Raw genomic sequence first — 22,039 nt, forward strand, 5'->3', positions numbered from 1 at the left:
GTGTAGCTTGTTAAAAAAATAAAGTAAAGATCCTTCCTAAAGTGGAAATGAGTCTATTATCTTTTCTTTTTGGGGGTTGTAAATAGTTAAGAAATCACAAGGAATTTGTCTGGCGTCAACAACTAATTATCACTCCCTCCATATGAGCACCCAAGATTGGAGAATTCTCTGTTTACTACGCAGAATTCTACCGCAAATGTTTGGTAACCTATGACTATTTTTTAATCAGACATGGAGCCTCTTTCAAAAAATTCTCCTGTAATGTTACAACTTTCTCCTGCTGCTAGAATTCTTAATGAAAACCCTGCATGCACTATCTACCATGATAGTGTCGGTTCTTCTGAAAAAAGTGTAATTAAGCACCCCTCCTTTCTGACGCTACCTAACACATGTTCAAAAAATACCAGTACGGTGAAGTTTATTTTAAAAGAACACAACCAAAGAAAACAGTGTTTACAGTATCTGCAAGCACTATTATCATTTGGTTTGGTAAATTGGCCTTTTATCGACCACTGCCCATATCCTCTTTTTTTTCTTATTAATCTGTTCTTTTCGATGGGAGGAGAGAACCTGTTCAGCGAAATACAGTATTGTCAGTAGCAGATTGAAACACGCTAAAGGAGGGAGAAGGAAAACAAGGTATCATGGTGCCATGACCTTGCAGGCCTCAGTTTTGGTCTTGCTTAAAGGCGCGGAGAGACCCCCTTAACTAGACCTGCCACTGGTTAATTATCTGGTTAAAAGATAATATCCCTGTCATCCTCTCTGTTCTTTCCCACTTGATGTTTTCACCATGACAATAGTTTATAATGACTGTTGAGAATCATCACCATTTTCTTTGTCCACAGTCAAAAGAGCTGTAGATAGTGAATGTAAATCTTTCAGCATAGATGTCATTTCCATGAAGTTCATTTCTTCACTCACACTACCTTGAGATGACTGTCTTGCTTGATTTTGATCTGAAGAAGTTGTAGTTCTTGTATCAGATTTTCCTGAAATAAGTTGTTTACCTTTTCTTCTGCTGGTCTTTATGGGCCTTTTGCCATGAACATCAGTTTGTCTGTTTTCTTTCTCGTCATCCTTTTCTGCTTCTACAACAAAATATGAGTTAATTTGATTCACGTTGCAAGTAAAGCACAGTATAAGATAGGCTAGCCTTGCAATCTGTTGGCACCATGTACAAGTCCTGTCCTGACTGCTGCCAATAATTCTTTTTGTTTCTACTTGATGTGTTTCAAAAAAGTCCCAAATTATGATTACTGGTAGACTTCCAAAATGACAATTTTTCTCAAGTTATTAATTTTAATATTATTTTTGTCATTCAAGGCATTAAAAGCAATCATACATCTGACTGACTGAAATGTAACTGTTATGTTTTTACATAATTATGTATTTTTAATAATCATGTGTGAGGGACTTAGGAGACACACCTGAATATTCCTTGGGTCGAAGCCTTGGAACTTTGAAGCCCTCCTGTCTTACTGTGGCCATAAGCATGTTTCTCTCTTTTTCCAAGTGACGCACTTGTAACTGACTTTTCTCTAATTTCATTTCATATTCCTTTCTCTGTAGAGACAGTTGTTCAGAATGTTTTTCCTTTTCTCGTTCAGCCTCCCTCTCTGCTTGTCTAAGGGTAACAACTGTTTTGGTGTGTTCACGGCGAACATCATTGAACTGCTTTTCTAGTTTGGCAAATTCTTCTGTAAACCTTGCCTGTTCAGCTTGCAAGGCTTTATCCAAATCTAATAAGCAATGAAAGGACAGTTTTCTTTTTGTTAAACACAAGATGCATAGTGAAGTGATTTCCATAAACCAAAAAGGGGGCTGAAAAAAAAAACAAGGCAAGGGCAAGTTATCAGACTCATTTCCAGGTATATTTGAATGAACGATAATTCTTGAAGAACTTCCAAGCAAACGTTTGCAAAAATGTATGATGAATAAGATCCATTCTCCAAACCTCCATCAAAACTACCCCCACTAATTATTTCATTTGTTGTCTCCTTCTTTACATGACCAAACATGTCCAACAGAAAACTACGTGTACATTTTTGTATTGATAGGATTTGGATTTCAAGAAATTAACAATACATTCTGAGAAAGTACAGAGTAGTTTGTGAGCCAATGAACAACACAAAGTGCAAATGTTTAAATAATATTTTGATAGCAAAATTTTTGAAGGGAGCAAAATTTATCATTTCACCACTTACACATGTCCTAAAATGTACCTTGTTTGCCCCCAAAATTTTGCATAAGCATTGTCTTCAGTTTCTCTTGGGATGGCTGTAATACCCAGGAGAAATAAAAAACAAAGGTTATGCAAGATTTTGGGGGCAAACAAGGGGTATTATGGAGGTGTGCAAATGGTGAATTAGACAATGTTAGACTATGTATAGAGTATTGACAGCGTGGAGGCAGAATTTGAGCAGACTTCCCATAACTCCCCGTGAGCATTAAATAAGGACAACAACTAAACTAATTGCTGAATAATGATGCTGTGACTTTGTTATTTACAAACAAGGATGTCTTGGCTTACATTGCCGTGTTTGTCACTGATATCCAACCTTAAGTCCTGTAGTAGCTGCACTGTAACAATCCTATACTTCAGCTATACTTCAATTCAGTTCTATTTTAAGGTGCGCTGATTTCTACATCACTAGACTTTTTTTTCAGCAATAATTTGTTAGTAGTGATGGAAGTGATCATACTGAAACCATGCTTTATTGAGCACTCAGAATTAAAAAGGAATAATTTTCCAAAGATTTTCCATGTTGAAAATGTAATGGAAACATGTAACGACTTACTTTTATCAGCCACATCTCTGTGTTTTGCCATTTCTAATTTAAGCGCCTCTATAGACTCCAGTCTCTCTGACAACTCAGCTTCAGCAGTTTGTAGCTTTTCATTGAGGATTGCACTTCTTTCTCTCTCATCTTTCAACAATAAATCCAACTGCAAGAAAGTTGTCAACATAGTATTATATGAAAAATCAATACATCTATCATAATCGGTCAGTACAAAAAGCAGACTGCAGACTAAGAGAAACAGTTTTCTTTTCTGTGTTGAACCAACAAAATTTCCCAAAACTGACCACTCCCAGGACAAAACCAGTAACAGAGGAACCGACTTAGCAAAATCACTGCAGCTCAGATCGGCAAATCAAACACTTAATTTAATCAAGAAGTTCAATAATCTTTTGTCTGGGAATTAATATTGGAATAAGATCAATCAATCCTGTTATGAAGCGCAACACCAATACTTTGTCTCTTTGTCCAAGAAAAACATGAGATGTTTTATCATAAGATTACAAGCCTTAATAAATAACAAAAATATTGCTTGGTGGATAATTATGTTTGATTCAATTTTATCCTTTGTTCAACTTTATTTTCCTTTGGTGAAAAACTGATTATTGTAATTCATTTAATTACCACACCCCAGGACAAAGGAATTTAATGCACAACAGATATACATGAGTTGCATAGTGTAATGTTAATAGAGGATATTACACGGTGGTTTCGAAGATATGAATTTTATTTTTGAGTGACAAAACAATATTTTACAAACGAGCGCAGCGAGTGAGTAAAATATTGTTTTTGGCACGAGAAAATAAAATTCATATCTTCAAGCCGCCGTGTAATCTCCTTTTTATTATATACACAAAAATGCATTGATAACATAATAGAGGGAAATGACCGAAATTACATCATCGATAAACTCACGTGCGAGATTTTGGAAAATAAACCACTCGGGTCCTGGATGTAGTTTTTATGAATTTAACGAGTGGTATACTTTCCAGTAAAACACTTGTGTCTATATAATAATAGGGTTTAATATTATGTCTCTGACTTGAAACAAGTATTACCTGTGATATTTTATTAGCGAGTTCTTGAAGTTGCTCCTCAAACTGTGCTTTAATTACCGTCTCTTTTCTTTCTAAACTCTCAGATTCTTTCCTTGCTTGTGCTAACAGGTAATCTCTTTCTGCTGTAAGTTGTTTGACCTCTGAAGCAAGCTGTTGATAATCTGACAGTTCTGGTTCTGGTTCAATCACACCATTTTCTGTGGAAAATTAAGGAAAAGTAAAATGTATAGTTGGATTGAGTGCATACATAAATACTATAATCAACAGCTAGTAGTAATCAAAGTTTATTGAGAGTGTTGGTGGTTAGAGTTTATTTTGGTAGGCAACCAGATCATGTGTTGTTCAGTTTTGCCATTAAAGCGAGTAGGTAAATTATAAAATGTAAGACCATTCTATTTACAGTGGAACCTCGATATTACAAAGGGCCAAGGGACTCACTGACAAAATTAATATGTTCACTATAATTAAGCAGGCTCATTATATTAAGGTTCTTTTCTCACATTATTTTACCATTACAGCAGCTAGGAATATTGTTTGTCATACCAAGGACTTCATTAAGGTTTGTTAAATCGAGGTTTTGCTGTACCAATGACACAACCTTCTTTCAGCTGTCATGTTTGTGTAAAATTTCCGACAGTGCTGAAGAAGTGGGCAAACAACAGAAAATCACTTAGTACAGGACACCCATTGAAAATTCTTAAATGCAACAAAATTGCCCTTACTGCAGGAGAGTGACCCACAAGAAAGTATAGAGAATATTGAAATATTGCATTGCCTCACATGACAGCTCATATTTTCTGAAGCCCTCCACACAGAATGGTCAAAGCAAACTTTTTATTATCTTACTGGAATTTCCAGTTTCCCTGAGTATTAAAATAAATCGTACATAACCCAGATCACCATTAACATTTCTTAAAACTGAATCAGTGATCTGCAACAGTTTCTATGTTATTTTACTTACCAGCAAGCACAGACTGTGGACTGTTATCATCTTTACTAATCAGTAATGCCTCAGATAGTTCATTTCTCAGTTGTGCCTCTCGGTGTGTTAGTAAACCTAACAAACAAGGTTAATTAACAGTGTATGTAAGAAAATAAGTTCATAATCATAATTGTACTTCTGATGTGACAAAAAAAGGTTCAGAGTCCAGTCTGAAGTATAGGAGTAAAAAATTGATTTCAATTTTCCACTGTAAACAAACCTTGAAGAAACTGTACTCGCCCAGATGCAAAATTAATGCGCTGAGACAGCACTGCAAGTTTTCTGAAAGCATTCCCCATCTGCGTGCCAACATGCCCCACAAAGGATTCCATTCTTTGAGCAACTTCATTTAGTCCAGCAATTGATGATTGAAAGTCTACAACCAACGATTCCAACTTTTTCTCATTTTGTTGACTTTTCTCAAGTTGTCCTTCCAAAGCACAGTTTCTGTTTACTTCAATCTGATGTTCAGCTTTCTTGTCAGTCAAAGCATGAGTTAACATGGCTGCCTCTTTCTGGCATTCCTCGAGCTCTCTCATCAAATGCTTTATCTGTAAATAGCAATCAGAAGAGCATTACAACAAAAGATGGTATTTCTGACCGTGCAAAATAATGGAAGGGACAGAAATAGCTATTTTGCCGGCATGGACCAGAGGACTGGGTCAGCTAGGAAGAATTGTGGGTAACTTTTCTAGGATACATTTGGTCGTTTGTTGCCAATGTGAATCAGTCTAGGTCAACATTCATTCAAGCTCCTAACTTTTATTGTCAGTTTTGTTGTACTTGTTTGTTGGCATTTAGCAGTCATAAGTTTCTGTGTCCCTTTTCCCCCCAGTTGCCGGCACCGCAGCTGCTTTTAGCAGGCTGGGGTATAAGTTCCCTTCTTCCCTTAAGTGGTTTTGGGTTTTCATATCCAGCGGTGTCATACTTAGTTTCTTTTACTTTAGAAGGTTGTTTTTCATCATAGGGGGTTTTGTTAGGTGTGGTCTGTAATAATCTTATGGTCATTTTGCAATAAACTGGCTTTAAGGTCCTTGCTGACCTACAGGTCCCTGTATCCACTTTTGTTATCAAGAGGAAGCAAATCCTGTGTTCTGATTAGCTATCTGAGAGGGTGCCTGAATGAATGAATGAATGAATATCCTTTATTTAAACACAATCAGAATAAAAGCAGTAAATAGTCCAGTTTCGAATTTAAAATTAGCACTGAATACAAACATTAACGACACATTCCAACAGGGTTAGCCTCGACGTTAAGTAAAATATTCAGAAATTCTGGTAAGTAAGTGTTTGAAATTTGAATATACAAAATAGACAGAGTAATAAATAGGTCTTTTTACCGTTGGAATTTGTGAATATATTACTTCAGATGGAGGCTAAGGCTGTAAAAAATGCATCTTCACTTCTTTAAATCAGCCGTCATAGCGAGCTTGAGGGGCCGTGTATACTAAAAAATTCTTATCTAACTACTGTTTATATAAAAATTAAAAAAGCTAAAAAATGTACATTAAATGTTAAAAATAAAGATTAAAATTTAAGATTTTGTAATTACATGAAAATTCACTGATTAAAAAGTTTAAAATTACAAATTGTATTACTTGGGTACCAACTGGACCGATAGACTGTTGAAATTAAGTTCCTTAAATATCGGATCCCTTTTCACTGTACAGGAAAACTGTTTAAAATTACAAGAGTTAATAAAATGATCAGAAAAAAAGTTCTAGAGTACGGCACCTCTAGGGTATTCACTTTCTTATTAGAAGAAAACCTTTTTTCCCTTGCTCAATAATATTATAACAAATCATTTATTGACCAAGATAGCTGGAAATGGGCCTTGTTTTACTTTTGTGCACATTTCTAGTGACTTTGACTTCATCTCCTTCAACCAAAATGCAAAAAAAGGAACTTGACAACTTGGCCAATGTCCAGCTATCAGTACCACATTATGTTGCTTAGATAATTCTATAGAACACAAACATCCTTCACATTCCATGATCCTACTGTCTACAACCCATGGATTCTACAAAACCTACAGAACAAATTCTATTTAAAAACCCAGAGATTCTTACCTGTGCATGTCCACTTCTTTCTTCTTTCTCATGCAAAATCTGCTGAGATTTCAACTGAACCAATAATGCAAACACCTTCTCTCTCCATTTTGTGAGCAAGCTATCTTCTTGATCTCCAGGATCTCTCACAAATTTACTTTGAAATTTTAACAGTTCAGACTCTTGAATCAACAGGATTTCATTCATTGATGAGAGCCTCACATTAACAAGTTCAACAGTGGACCTTAAACGTTCATTTTCCTGGAGTAGGTTTGCCATGTGTTCTCTTGCTTCTTCAATCTCTTTTTGTAGATTTTCAATCTGTACATTTGGAAGGTTCTCTCCTATGTATGCCCTCAGCTGATCTACTGTGGATGTCTGAGATTTCAATTCTTCATCTTTCTTTACAAGCTTTGCTTTAAAGATATATTAAGAAATACATTCAACCAAGACAATATTCAGTTTCCTTCCTCAGTCCATGTTTTGAAGACTTAAGCAGCTATTTCTTGATTTAAAATCTTATTTTAGGAGGGCTGAGTTGTTCAAAGCTGGGTTAAGATAACCCAGGGTTAGTGCGGGACTTGAATTCAGATTTGAAAGCTTGAAAAGCATTTCAGTTTTAATTCTTTTTGTCTACAAGTTGATGATTGGAAGCTCTAAAAATGGCACAGAAAATTATCCGAGAAAATGTTTTTGAACACAAGAAAAAGAAACCCAGGTTTAATTTGACCCTGAGTTACCGGTAAGAACCAATCGGCCTTCAAACAACTGGGCCCAAGTTAAAATTTTTTAACCCAGGTTGATTTTCCATTTCCTTTGTCTTCTAGCAAGGGGATTCATACATAATTATGGCTAGGAGACAAAGAAAATTGAGAATCAACCTAGGTTAAAAAATTATAACCTGAATTTAAATTTGACCTGTGACATATACATTATTAAAATTTCTCTTACAGGGTTAGAAAGATAACATTTTTTTAATATTCTAAAAACATTACATTGTAGAACACAACAATTAGAAAACTTATATTTACATGTACAAAAATAAAGTGGTTTTTAAAATTTTTCTCACTTTGTTTATAAACAAGTAAAGAGAGAATTCATGATCTTCATTCTTGCATATAGAAGCCTGTAGTCCCACTAAGCCCCCCCCCCCCCCCCCCCCTCCAACCCACAGGACCAAGACTAAGATGTAACACACATAACTTTTCTTTTGTTCTTCATTGCCATTTGTTGGTGGGTCTAATACACTGTATACACAGATTGTATATTTTGAAATTTGAGGAGTAGAGTAATGTTTATAAAATTATTTGAAGGGTGCCAAACTCACTCCAGGTGAGATTAAAATAAATAATGATTACAACTGTAACAATCTAACCGTCTTACCTGTTAGATTTTCAACTTCTTTGATATTTAAAATCCTCAGTTCTTCAATTTTACAGTTAAGTTCTTCAAGAGTTTTATCAAATTCCAGCTTACTGTTTCGAAGCTTTTCATGATATTCACTGATCACTGTTGTATGTTCTTGTTCTTTTGCTTTCAATTCATCTTTCACACTCTTCAGTTCATTGCCTGTTACAGTCAGTTCATTTGACACCTCAAGGTGAATCTGTTCTCTTCTTGAAATTTCATCTCTCAGTTCCTGTAATTCTTGGGAGTGCTTTATTTCACATGTACTCAGTCTTTTCTCCAATGCTTTAACTTGCTCATACTTGTCAAACTCATTTTTACTTATCACGTCTTCGAACCCCTTTCTATCTATCTTGACTTGCTCTTCGGCATTTTTCACCTCAGCTTTTAAATTTTTTATCACTGCCACTTGCTTTCTGGAGCGTTTCTCTAAACTTTCCAGTTCGTGCTCGAATATTTCTTCTTTTTGCCTCAATTCAGATTTGAGCTCCTTGATCAAAGAATTTGCTTTATCAAGCTCTGTTTCGTTCCTTTCCAAGTCTGTTTCAAAGTTAGATTTCATCTCCTTGAGATCTGTTTTCAGCTTTGCATTCAAATTACCGAGCTTTCTTACCTCCGACTGCACTGACAGATTTTCCTCTTGCAGCTCAGCCATTCTTTTAAAATCCACGGCGTCATCGACTCGTTCCTTCTGTAACAAAAGTCTTTTCTGTCGAATCTCCGCCTCAAGGCGTAATTCCCCTTCTTTTGACTTGTCAAGTTGCAATTTAAGTTGATCGTTTTCATTCTGTAATTTGTTGATTTCAGCTACAGTTCCCGCATTCAGTCCATCTTTTTCTTTCACCAGGTTATATTCAGTCGGGGGAAGAAGCTTTTTAGAAGCTAATTCATCTTTCTTTGGAGAGATTTTAGGACGCAAGACCTGAAAATAAGCTGGAGCAAGGAACCTCTGTTCTGCTGTCCTGTTGCCCGCCATTTTTTGGCGCAGGAGACAAAATCAACCAGGCGTTCTCCCAGAATTCTCTGCGAAGTGCTTCTTTCTCAATATTTTTCACGTGGGTCAGTTTCAAAGGAAAACATCATGGGGAAGGAAAAGAAAAAGGTAGTTTTTAACGATCCTTCTGAGTCCAAGTTAAACTTCTTTTGATCGATTACATGGAGAAATACATTTCGTATTCTTTTGCAGGGAGAAAGAGGGGCTGCGACCAATTACATTTCAAGAAATCAAGCGCTGAACAAACTTCAAGTCAGCTTGCCGGATTTTAGGTGAATTTTCTCATCTTTCAATACTTTATCTTTTATTTTTCAGAGTAATAAAGCCAATAACATTTTGCTTTTAGAGGGAATGAATGATTAGGTCTTAGCGCTTAACTGAAAACGACTTGGAATTTTTTACCAAAACCATTTTGGCTAGAATTTTAAATACACTGCATTCACTTTTCCCCCGATTAACGTCAACTGGAGGCTTTGTCAGAGCCCCCCCCCCCCCCCCCCACCCTCCCTCCCTCCTTAGCTTCCACTTGAAATATTGCAACCCCAAAAGGATAAGTACTTCATACATGCACTTAAATAAAAAATCACAATGTAAAATGTACAATTAATATTTTGCTAGTTTTTGAGTGCAGAGTTCAAAAGATCACAATTTGCACCAATTTCTTTAATTGATCCTGCTTTAAAAAATGTCACGAGCACCGTTCCACAGATGGTTTAAAATTTATGAAAAGTGCTTCAGTTTACTTTTGTCCAAAAATGCTCCACACTAACATCCGCTGCCTTACCCCCTCCCCCCCTAAATGCCCAGTTGACGTGAAGCAGGAGAAAAGTGAATATGTTGACGGCCCATAAGAATGGGAAATGCTTTTATCTGTCCTAGTGCAGTGGCAAGGCTCTGTTTGGAGGGGGTTGGTTTGAGAGAGGGTAGGATCCCCCCTTGGTTTTAGGCCAAGCCTGAGGTACACAAGTTGCAGCACAAAAACTTCAATTGATTTTAAGAGGTTTTAAGAGCCCTTCCCTACTGTAGTGGGATGTGGAATATCAAATGCGAGTTGAAGGTATAGTAGATGGATAAATTATTTTCATGACATCATGGTAGCCATACAGGTGTTCCCAACCTGCTCCGGGCATTCAGATAGTGGAGAGTGAAAGCGTACCCACTCGCTGTTGGTTCCTGCTCACTGTTCTTTACACCATCCCAACACAAGCTATTGTGTTCCTTGGTGATGAAAGGGTGGCCATCTTGGTGTACCAAACCAATCCTATGGGAGATGAACTCTTTTTGTATGTTAACACTTTCTTTTGTTCCAAGAAATTTGCATAGATGCTTGCTACCCATAAGTAAAAACTCTGTTTTTGCAAATCGGCTTGTAGGCAAAGTTGCCTATCAGGAAACTGACCAGAATTAAAAAAAGTTTGGTTACAGACAAACAAGCGAAAATTATATTGCTGGATTTTGATTGTTTCTTGTGACATGACTGTAAGATCTGATAAGGGAATTGGGGAATGAAGTTCAGTTCTCTATTATGATTAGCCTTTTTTCTCTTGTAGACGGTTGTGTATTTTAAAAGGAGTGTACCCAGTTGAACCCAAGAACAAAAAGAAAGTTAACAAAGGAAGTACTGCAAACAAGACATATTACTACATCAAGGATATACAGTACCTTGCCCATGAGCCAGTTCTAAACAAGTTCCGAGAATTTAAGGTGTTTCTTAGGAAGCTTAAAAAGGCCATCGCCAAGGAAGAGCCAGACACTGCTCAGAGATTAGAAGACAACAAACCAGTTTATAAACTTGATCACATACTTAAGGAGAGGTTTGTGTTGTTATACTGTTTTTTATCTTGTCTTGTCTTTCAGTGATTGAATTATGTATTGTTTACCTTCAGTGTAGTAATTAATGATTTTCATTGCAATTGTTGCTAATTCAATAATAAAGTCAAGCCTCTCTTACTGGACACCTTTGAATTGCAAACACTGTCTTAGTCCCTGCATTTTACTTGCAGGCCGTAGTTTCAGCTGTTTATTTTTTATTAGGTGGAGACTGCATACTACATGTCTCGTGTCCCCAAATTAGTATGGGGTTTTTGCCAAGCTATATGGCTCCGACACATTAATATAAAAGTTTTCTATTCTATTCTATTCTATTCTGTGTACAGTGTCTGTCTGAGAGAGTGTTTACAGTATAGCAACTGTTATTTTCCAGATACCCAACTTTTATTGATGCTGTTAGAGATTTAGATGATGCTCTATCAATGCTTGTGTTATTTTCAATGATGCCACAGACGGATAAGATACAGGTATATATCGGAGTTAACTTCTTGTTACCAATGTATGTTTTCAACTGTGGTGATGTCTTATTAACTGAACTCCATTTTGTAGGTATAATTTTAATCTCACATTTTACAAGTAAGAGTATAGGTCACCTTGTTACAGATAAATATTAGACAAGACCAAAGTTAATTGTCACCAGCCTAACTCTAACCACTTTCAAATGTTTACAATCAAGGGGCAGCTGTTTTAGCTAGTTTATCCCTTATTGACCCCTTAGCGGCAGGCCTTTTGATTTAAGATGCAATAAAAAATGAGAGATTATGTAGCATTTTCAGGGAAGATGGTGTGATTTAATTTAACCTTGTTTTACTAGGTTTCAAAGAAGAAAAATCACTTTAGTGTCATTTAACAAACAATTTGAGTGTATTATTGAAACTGTCGTGTTGCATTAATGGGGAATTGAAACACAAAAACATGGCCTGATCAACTGTGTGACAAAGATTGACATGGCCTGATTGAGAAGCTGACTGTTCAATCATTAGCTTATTCGTCAGAGCAAAATTGTTGACAAATCACTCTAAACAAATGCTCTTTTGATTTATTGACAGTATTATTCTTTCAGACTAAGATGATAATGAAAAAAAAAAACACTCAAGCATTTGACACATTTTCCAGCATTTTTAAAGCACTTTAAGCAACTGCAGCGTGCAAAGAAAGTAGTGTCCGATAGCCAGGGGCTAGTGGATTTTGCTATCGGGCTAGTGGTTTTTGTTCTTAACTTGCCCGACGGGCAAGTGCTGTTTTTTGGGAAATTCAAATTACAGAAGGATTGTAATCAATCCTGCTAATCAAAAAGGGTTTTGGGGATAGTTGAAATGACTTGTGGGCTTGTACATACTAGCTACAGCTTGCCGGAATGGCAGGCTGTAAAACTAGCTTTCTTTGCAGCCTGAACTGCTACCTAACGAAGGCTGAATCTGATTACTGGCTTATATATATGTTTGTGTTTTTGAAAGGCTGATGTCGTAAAACAGTGCAAGAGATTATCAGGTACATTGTATGGATTTACTTACCTAAATGGGTTTGAATTAATCTGACCGTTGAACTTAAATATTGATTACTTGTTAAGAAGATATGCCTTTTCCTGCATCCAAACCTAGTGAACAAAACTTTAAGATCTGACAAGGAATAATATTTGTAAGAGGTTTATGATACCCTAAACTGAGAAAGAAAAAAAGAAACTTTGTTTTTGTTTTTTTCTTTTCTTTTCTTTCGTTGTTTTTTGTATTATTGTGGCACAGCTAATGAAAAATAATGACTTATAATGACTTCATGGTGTATTTGTTTTATTAATATAGACTACCTATTTTTTCCACTTGAATTTTTTGTTTAGTTGTGTCAGTGCTATTGGGGGAAGCTAGTCTATTAATACAGACTTTATCCCTCTTTTTTCCAGTTGAATTTCAACACTATATAATATCCTCAAGGTCTCTTAGAAAGGTAAGCCATTAAAAATCCATATTAGAAGAGGAGAAGGAGCGATAACCTTGCCACAAAATAAAACTAATGTGTTGCTCAGTCTTGACTAAATAACTTGATGTTCACTCACAGACTGGTTATTGGGTGAGAAATGTACATCCACAAATGTTATTTTTTAGCAGACATTTAAAACAAAGAATAAAACTGTTGCTTCCCTGTTATTGTGTTATGAAGCATTAATGCAGGATTCATTTGCTGTAATCTACAAATTAAATAAGTCTGGCCTTCTATTATTAAAGCCCATCGGGTACTTTAACAGTGTTCCAGCCAGAGTGCGCCATTGCGTGAATCCCGCAAGAGATCGAGAGATGGCCCCCACCAAAAGTGTTCAAGGGCCATTATGGCCCTTTCCTTCTTTAATTCCCTGGGCTTAAAAATGTCTCTGTTACTTCAACTACAATAATTTTCCAAGAAAACAGAATTTTTGATCTAAAGAACAACGACTCCGTACCTTTGTACACAACATGAAAATCAATCGATGAATCTTCTTGAGTTTACCTGATTTACGGTGAGTGGTCTGGAGACCACTGAGCCTTGACTTGGGCTTTATAATATCACAGGAGCCGATGGGTATCCATCATGGCGTCTCGGAAAAGGACAAACCTGACAAACGCATTTTCGAGGTCGATCGAAAGGTTTTTCTCAGTAAGTAACAAAAAAATGGATGGAGGCGAAGCAGTTCAGAAGAAGCGAAAGGAAGCAGATCTTTACGGTGAAGTGGAAAATGAGAAGAAAAAAATCACTCACTATTTTTATTGCATACTTTCTGATTGTGCTGTTTGCTTTATTACCAAAGATTTCCTCTATTGTGTATAAACAGGGATGCTCCATGTCAGCTTCAAATAAACTGTCCTTTTCATTTCCTTAACTTTCCAACTGTTTCTTCTCTTTTGCATATTAGAAAGACACTGGTACATTGGCCCTTTCTTGAAATATCTGGCCCCAAAAAATGGGTTGTAGGGGCCACTTTGGCCCTCGAGCAGAAATTTCTGGCTGGAACACTGCTTTAATATTAGAATAATGTGTTGTTGAAATGCTCTTCAAAGAGGGTACAGGTATAGTTAATATGAAAACTCAAAATAAGCACAGACTGAAAATTCATAATTTCTTTCCCTCAATGTTTTGTGTAGGTTTTCCTTTCTATAAAAGGAGTGTACTTCCAAGCTGAAATTCAGGATCAACCAGTAACATGGATTGTACCATATCAATTTTGTCAAGAGGTATATATATAGTCAGTAGATACCAGTAGTTTTCTCTGTGAGTGTCACACCAAAAATTAAATCCAGATCTTTAAAGCTAAGAGTTCTAAGGTCTGATTGATATCCCAAACCTCAGTTATTTGTCAATAAGTTCCAGAAAAACATATAGAATTTCTTACATATAGAATTTCCAAAACCAATCTGGATCTGGTTTTTTACCCTCTACCACAATTCTTACTTCGCCGTTTGTAACCGGTTCAATTTGCTGCCGCAAGTTTTGTACTTTGACAGCTCAACAACATTTTTGAACCCCCTGGTACTCATTGTATGGAAAACGGATAGTCAGTTTTTTTCTCTCACCTCACATGGCCCTACGGGAGGGTGAGGCTTGTGCCTTCATGCATGTGAGACTCTTAAGCTACGCTAAACCAATGTTGAGAAAAAAAGTGACGACTTTGCAGTCTATTGAAAATCATTTTAAAATTTCTTGTGAGTGATGCACCAATTTGTCTAAAATTAATTTTGGTTTTCTTTTCTTTAGCCACCCTCTGATGTTGACTTTAGAGTGATGCTCACTTTTGTGGAATTTTACACAACAATGATAGGATTTGTTAATTTCAAACTATACAACATGTTAAATTTACATTATCCTCCAAAGGTGAGACATACAAGACATAGATCATAGAGAGCAAAAACATTAATTTTATTTTTTATTTTATGTAATTGAACAAAAGTGACCTATTTCAGTAACCTAAAGACAAACTCTGTTAGCTCAAACTCAGTTGATTCTAAAGAGCTCTCTGGTCACAAACACTCTTTTTCCTAGATTTGGCCATATTTTAAGAGTCGTTTCCTGCTAACATTTTTAGCTAGAACCTCCATCTTCCTAATTACTTTCCCCATTGCCCAATCAGTTAAGTGAGAGAATGTAGCTGTAGTTACATGTAAGTTGTTAAACATTTTTTAATTTAATATTAGTTTGTGCATCACTCATTGATTTCAGATATTTGTGGGGTAGGCAGCGGTGAAATGTTAATGTTTCATAAATGAAGTCACCGCCTTCTTAAATTTTCAGTGTGCCAAAAGCACTTGAGAATACTTTACTATGGTTGTACCTGTTTGGTTGTCTTTGCCGGCAGAACAATCATACTTAGAGGAAGGGGGACTGGTGGGGGGGGAGGGGGATCTCCCTTAACTGTAAAGCAGAGGAAGAGCTACTCAAACAAAATGGCGTGAACTTACTGAGGAGAGCTTTAAATTATAAAGGCACCGTTAAAACTCTTAGACCATCCAACACAAAAAGGAAGCAGCTGGCATTATCAGCATTGTCTTGAGTTCAACGTTCCATAAATTACATCTTTGAGTCCATTTTACCATGTTCCCTTGGCGTTTATACTGGTATTTTCAAGTTTCAGCCACACTACACTTCAAGACAAAATACTACAAGTACGTACATGTATTTGTCACTTTGCTTTGCCCATAATGCAGCCTTGTTTGCCCCTCAAATGTTTGCATAACTGATTGTTTTCAATTTCTCCTGGGTATTACATTGGGGCAATAAGGAGTTTTACGGGCAATACAAAGGCTTGCAAAAATCCATGTATCACCAATTAAATAAAACTTTTACAAGTGTAATTTATGAGTATGGAGCCCTAATGTTTTAGAGTCTGGAAACAATAGCTACACTTGTAAATTAGACTTGTAAAAGTGTTATTGAATTGACTCCTGAATACAGAAAAATGGTCTTTTTTCTCATGATACTACTACTCAATTTGCCCTTTAACAGATTGCTGGAGAATACAGCACCACAGCTCACAGTGCAGGCTTTTGTGAAGACTCTGAAGTAGAGGATGAGGTGATGGACAATATATTTAATTGCAGTGCCGTATTTCCTTGAATAAACGCCCTCCCCCAAATAAGTGCCCACCCCTAAGTCATAATATTACAGGGCTCGACTTTCAGAAAAAAATCTTGGGGCCAGCTGGCCTCTAAGTTTTCATTTTTGGTCGCCAGGACAAGTATTCTAGTCGCCAAAAATTATCTTCAAGAAAAAATAGCATACAATATACTTAAGGTCTTTTTAACCTCAACAAAATCGTCAATAAGTTACCTTCTACAAAACAGGCTACATAACCCCTACAATGGCACTTGTTATAAAATTCATTTTTACGTATTTATGTATTTTGTTACCGTTAAACTAACGGATAGCTAACGGCTTTTCTAACGCTCTAACGGCTTGTCCCAACGCTCTAACGATTTGTTCTAACCGATTGCTCTTACGATCTAACGGTTGATTCTTAGAAGCTAACGGTTGGTCCGTCTAACGTTTGACTTTAACTTTACTTGTAAGATTCGACGGAAGTCTTTTTTAAGACTTTTTTAAGACTTCCGTCAAAATTAATCGGGCAAATCGATCGCAGTTCTCAACAGGTCCCTTGTTTGTCCGGGAATAAATTTTAGCGCATCGATTAACAATAATTCCTTTATGTCGAACATGTATCTAGATTGCGGACTCGATTGCAGATTAGTCTGATAAAAACTTGAGAGAACAAACGTCTATCTCGGGCTTCTTGTAAACTACTTTTTTATACAAATTTTTTGTTGACATTTGAGCCCTTCGGGACAAAGCGTTGCGTGATGACCCAAGTGAGAGCTTTGCTGCATTTTATTGACTTCTAATAAAGTATCGTTGAAGTCAGACTTCTTGAACAGACTTCTCGCCAAATCAACTTTTGCCCGAAAATATTGACGATCTGTTTCTTCTTTGTGGAGGAGACTTTCGATCACGTGCTAGGCAACGAGATAGATCATCTTTCACTGATGTTCATTTCTGAACATCAATGCAAATATGGAACGCAAAGCGAATGTTTGAAGATTTGTTCTTTCATAGCCCAAATGAGTTTTTTTCTAATACAAAAAATTTGTTTAACTGCAAGTGTATTTCATTTCCTGAAGCTTGAATAACAGTTTGAGGAAATTTACGCTTCAGTATTTACCCTAAGAGATTTTGGACGTCGCCCGCAGGTATGTGAGTTCTTCGACCGATGCTGTACGATGCGAACGGACATTAAAACGGGCAAAAATCGTGCGAAAGGAAGTCTTGAAACATCGATTACAAGCTCTTACAGAATAATTTTTCTAAAGCGATGGTGTTGCAGACTTACTAAAAGACAGTCTCCGTTGCCCGTTGGAACTTCTTCAACAGTGTATTTCAGTAGAAGATCGACGGATACAACTAACGATCTAATAGTCCGGAAGCCAGGACCCTAAAAGAAGGGTTTCGTACAATGATCGGGTCAGAAAAGGTTTGATAGCGGATTTTGATAGGACAAGACCTGCTGATCAATGTCAGCTAGTTAGTAGAGTTGATTTGTGGTATAGATCACAAGTTAAGCGGCTATTTTAATAGGTCACCCCTTTAAATTCATGGAAACGAGGCTAAGATACAACACCACTGATAATGCGTAAATTAAACGTTTATTTTGGCCTGAATCTACAAATATCGTTACACCTTTGTAGCACGAATCTTAATCATGTTCAGATTGCTTAAATTGAGGTCACGTGACCGAACACGTGACAGATACAAGGTCAAAAATGGTGTTTTATAGCTTTTACTAGCCTATTTTAACGTCTTCATTACCTTAAATGTGTTAATTATTCATAGATATTCTGATATTTTATACTTACTGTTGGTGCATTACACACTTTAAGACAAATTCTAGCTTATTGAAACTGAAACAATAAAAGATTGACAATTTTTTTCCCATTTCCGGGTCAACATGAAAACGAGGCTCATTCCGGTAGCTTCTGTTTACCGCGTTATCTGCAATTGTTTATCAATAGAAACCTCTAATATCGTTACTTCTTAACAAATTATATCCCAATCATGCTCAAACATTGCAAAGCAAGGTCACGTGACCGAGCACGTGACCTCAGACAGGCCAAAAATTATATTTCAGTACCTTTGAGTACTAGAAAATGGCTATTAAATCAACAATAGCTGTTATTGTCCCAGGAAGTCTTCTTCCGTAAATAAGACTGTTATTTATTGTAATTTATGGCTACATGACTTAATTCTACATTTTTTCGGGCCTTTTTGCATTATTGAGTTGTAGCTAAAAGCAGGAGCCGATCTGTTTAAGGCATCTACTGTATATTATACTTTAGTATACTTTAATAATAGATTTTGTGGTTAGAAATTGCGGGTATTCTGTAGTGTGTTAGCTCATTTTTGCAAGTGTCATCGTTACTTTTGTGGGAAACTGAAATGAGGCTGTAGCCTCTTTTTCAAGAATCTTCAAAACGAGGCTATATCATCCAACACGGCTGCCTCCATGGCCGAAGCAGTGCAATCTCTGTAAGTACATTTATAGAATAGCCGTATCTTACTTACTTCAACTAATACTTTTATAACATAAAAAAAACAACCTCAACAATCGACAATCGTTTTTCATGTCCCTTTAGAACACAATGTCAAACAATATTTCAAAATGTTTAGATTTGGTTGCCATATTCTTTTTTTCTTTGAATTTTTTTTTATGTGACACATTACTTTAAAATTCGTTATTAGATTATAGAATGGCTTATAAAGGTTCCTTTCCTGAGGGCTTCGCCATACCGTTACTTCCAAAATCGAGAAAAAGAAAACTGTCCCGTAGCACATTGTGTATTATTTGCCAGACTGACCGCCCAGGGGAACCACTTAGAAAGGCAAAGGAAGACTCTATTGAAAAAGCGATAAAGGGAACGGAACAGCGTCGTGACGAGGAAGTGCGGGCAAGGTTTGTGAGTCATGACGCCGACACGGGAATTCATTGGCACTCAACTTGTTATGCATCATACACAAGTGACCAAAATATTCGCTATAAAACGCCTAGCGATTCTTTACAGCATACAAGCCGGCAAAAGGAAGTCGACGTCATGTCTAGTAGGACTTTTCGTTCAGCAATAGCCCCAGTTGATTGGTCGAGATGTTTCATTTGTAAAAATAAGACTCATAAAAAGAACAGAGATCTTATCAATCTATGTACATTCGAGGCCTGTGAAAGCATCCGAATAGCGGCTGAAAGAAAAGGAGATAGCTCTATGTTACACATTTTAAATGGTGTGAACGGAGACCTCATCGCAGCAGAGGCAAAGTACCATAAGAACTGTTTCGCTACTTATGTCAGTAAGAAAACCACGCTTAGCCTGCCCAAAGGAGAAGCCCTAGATTCACCTCACGAAAGGGCTTTTCAAGACCTTGTATTTGATCTAGCTGCTGGCATCGAACAAGGCAGAGCATACGATATGATGTCTCTATTAAGCAAATATCAGGAAATTCTCACACAAAAAGGCGCTGATAGTGCGGAAAGTTACACCACTCAAAATCTAAAAATACGCTTGCAAAAGCATTTTTCCACTTCGATTGTCTTCCATCAGCCAGCCGACCGCAGTAAATCTGAACTTGTCTATGCAAGTACCGTTAACATTCAAGATGTTCTAAACGCATGGGCTGTATTTCAGAGCCCCGAAAATGGAAACGTAAGCGTCAACAACGGCAATGAAACTCCACAGTCAAGTGAAATACGTCGTGTGGCAAGCTTAATCAAACAAGAGATAAAGAAATGTACAGGTATTAACACCAAACCACTAAATACTCAAGACGTCAGCATGGAGACCGCCAGACAACTCATCCCGGACTCTCTGTATTTACTAATCAAGCAGCTCGTGGTCTCAGATAAGCGGGCTAGACCCTCTAATGCGTTGAACCAGTCTACCGCAATTGAAGACGAACGACAAATCCTCAGTATCGCACAAGATATCATCCATTGCAATTCCAAGGGACGTGTTAAGCTTCCTAAGCACACCAGCTTAGCTATATGTGTTCATCATCTGACGACATCTAAGCGGCTTATCGAACTGCTAAACAGAATGGGACATTGCGTTTCCTACGATGAGATGCGTGCAGTGAATACAAGTATTGCAGAGGACGTTCTTGCCAAGGCTGAAGAGTTCGGTACTGTCATACCAACTGTAATAAAGGCTGGTTCGTTTGTACAGATTGCCGCCGACAATAATGATTTAAATGAGGAGACTATCGACGGGAAGAATACTACGCATGCAACCACCATGGTTATTTATCAGAACAGAACCTTTGGTCCAGATCCACCTCCCAACCCAGTAGAACAGAGACCAAAGCGACGTTCATTACAGGCAACGGGTACGGTGTACGACATCGAACAGTGTTCAGTTCGAGGAAGACGTCCAGCTGTAACTGATCACGTTGGCTGTGTTGACATGAAGTGGTATGATGATTTGAACAATGAAACAGGCACCGCTCGAAAAGCTGATTTCATCTGGACTCTTCTTCGGCTCTGTCCCAAGAAATTTGGAGAAGCTGTCGTTGCAGATGTTTTTGAAAAGCAATCAATTCCAAGTTGGGCAGGATTTAACGCCATTCTCTATCCTGAGATGCCAGTAGTGAGCAATATTGGCTACTGTCCAATGATCGATGGATCATCTAATGACTTTTCGACCATATACACAGTGCTGAAACATGCACAGAAGATAAGTGCCGCGATGGGTCAAGCCGACGCCGTGGTAACCTTTGACCTTGCCATATATAGCAAGGCAAAGGAAATACAGTGGAGATTTCCTAACGAGTTCTCCAACGTAGTGGTACGCATGGGCGGATTTCATGTTGTTCTGAACTTTCTTTCACTGTTAGGGAAGAAATTCGCTGATTCTGGACTTGATGACCTCTTGATTGAGTCAGGTGTATACGCTGCTGGTTCGACGTCCGCTTTAATGAAAGGGAAATCTTACAACCGAGGAATAAGGGCACACAAGCTCTGTTTTGAAGTGTTCTTCCGTCTCATATGGGATGCTTTTATTCTCTGGTACGAGTCACGGGATGAAAAGATCCCAGAAGAACCCGTTTTGCACAAGATTGTGGACTGCGTTCGAGCGGTGGAGAGCGACAAAGAGAGCGCACGAGAGAGCGTGAGAAAGATAACAACAGATCTGACGGAAATTACGGAGCTATTCGCCATCTTTAAATCAGAGGATCAAGAAAGGTCCAACCTATTTGCATTTTGGGATGAGTATTGCTCTATGGTCACTACCCTTTTACAGTTTCTAAAGGCAGAGAGAACCGGAAATTGGAAGTTGCATTTTTCCAGTACTGCAGCAATGTTACCTCAATTTTTTGCCATGGACAGGCAGAACTATGCTCGCTACCTACCTGTTTATCTCGCCGATATGCAGAAACTGGAACTAACTCACCCGGAAGTCTATAAGGAGTTTGCTGAGGGGAATCATTCCATAAGTCGTTCAGGGCAGCCCTTTTCACAAGTGTCCACTGACATGGCCCTGGAGCAGTCGATCAATGCTGACTCGAAATCAAGCGGAGGAGTGATCGGGATATCACAAAGTCCGTCGGCTCTTGAGCGGTGGTTTTTAACAATACACGAGCGAGCATCTATTACATCTGCTTTGAAAGCCATGTTCGGCCTTCAAGATGGGGAACAAGCATCGCACAAGGAAGCAGCTCCAAGAAGAGTTCGACGAGACGAAGAAGATGTCAAGAAGATGATCAGTTGTTTTTCTTCAGGCTTGATGACAAATCCTTTTAATCTCGATTCGGATGCGCTTCTCAACATTGCTACTGGAGTAGTTCTTCCGGAAGATGTTGCCCAGACCCTTGTTCACAGTACCGAGAAAGGCCGGCAGCAAATGAAAGCCTTCGTCGAGCAGCGT

At 37.6% G+C, this 22,039-nt stretch overlaps 2 protein-coding genes across 2 annotated transcripts in view; one reads left to right on the forward strand and one right to left on the reverse strand.

Moving 5' to 3' along the window:
• On the reverse strand, positions 1-9,281 carry LOC140951673 (coiled-coil alpha-helical rod protein 1-like). Its single transcript, XM_073400977.1, has 8 exons — positions 8,273-9,281; positions 6,911-7,305; positions 5,062-5,392; positions 4,821-4,916; positions 3,860-4,056; positions 2,802-2,949; positions 1,431-1,742; positions 1-1,091 (listed from the first exon to the last, which is right to left on the reverse strand). Exons 1-8 carry the CDS (start codon positions 9,270-9,272, stop codon positions 805-807), a joined length of 2,766 nt encoding a protein of 921 aa, XP_073257078.1. The 5' UTR covers positions 9,273-9,281; the 3' UTR covers positions 1-804.
• The window catches only part of LOC140951670 (pescadillo homolog), a 20,104-nt gene continuing 7,331 nt past the window's right edge, over positions 9,267-22,039 (forward strand). Inside the window, exons 1-9 of the mRNA XM_073400972.1 lie at positions 9,267-9,398; positions 9,483-9,562; positions 10,841-11,104; positions 11,494-11,587; positions 12,578-12,611; positions 13,018-13,061; positions 14,231-14,320; positions 14,841-14,957; positions 16,086-16,154. Of these exons, the coding sequence (XP_073257073.1) occupies positions 9,378-9,398; positions 9,483-9,562; positions 10,841-11,104; positions 11,494-11,587; positions 12,578-12,611; positions 13,018-13,061; positions 14,231-14,320; positions 14,841-14,957; positions 16,086-16,154 (813 nt within the window). The 5' untranslated portion in view covers positions 9,267-9,377. The remainder of the gene's footprint in view (positions 9,399-9,482; positions 9,563-10,840; positions 11,105-11,493; positions 11,588-12,577; positions 12,612-13,017; positions 13,062-14,230; positions 14,321-14,840; positions 14,958-16,085; positions 16,155-22,039) is intronic.

This window comes from Porites lutea, chromosome 11, assembly GCF_958299795.1.
Source record: "Porites lutea chromosome 11, jaPorLute2.1, whole genome shotgun sequence".
NCBI classification, from domain to species: Eukaryota; Metazoa; Cnidaria; class Anthozoa; order Scleractinia; family Poritidae; genus Porites; species Porites lutea.

Coding starts and splice junctions, on each gene's coding strand:
- LOC140951673 (XM_073400977.1), bottom strand. CDS start 9,272: ATGGCGGGCAACAGGACAGCAGAACAGAGGTTCCTTGCTCCAGCTTAT. Junction 2,950..3,859: donor TCGCTAATAAAATATCACAG/GTAATACTTGTT, acceptor ACTTTCTTGCAG/TTGGATTTATTGTTGAAAGA. Junction 1,743..2,801: donor CAGAGATGTGGCTGATAAAA/GTAAGTCGTTAC, acceptor ATTGCTTATTAG/ATTTGGATAAAGCCTTGCAA.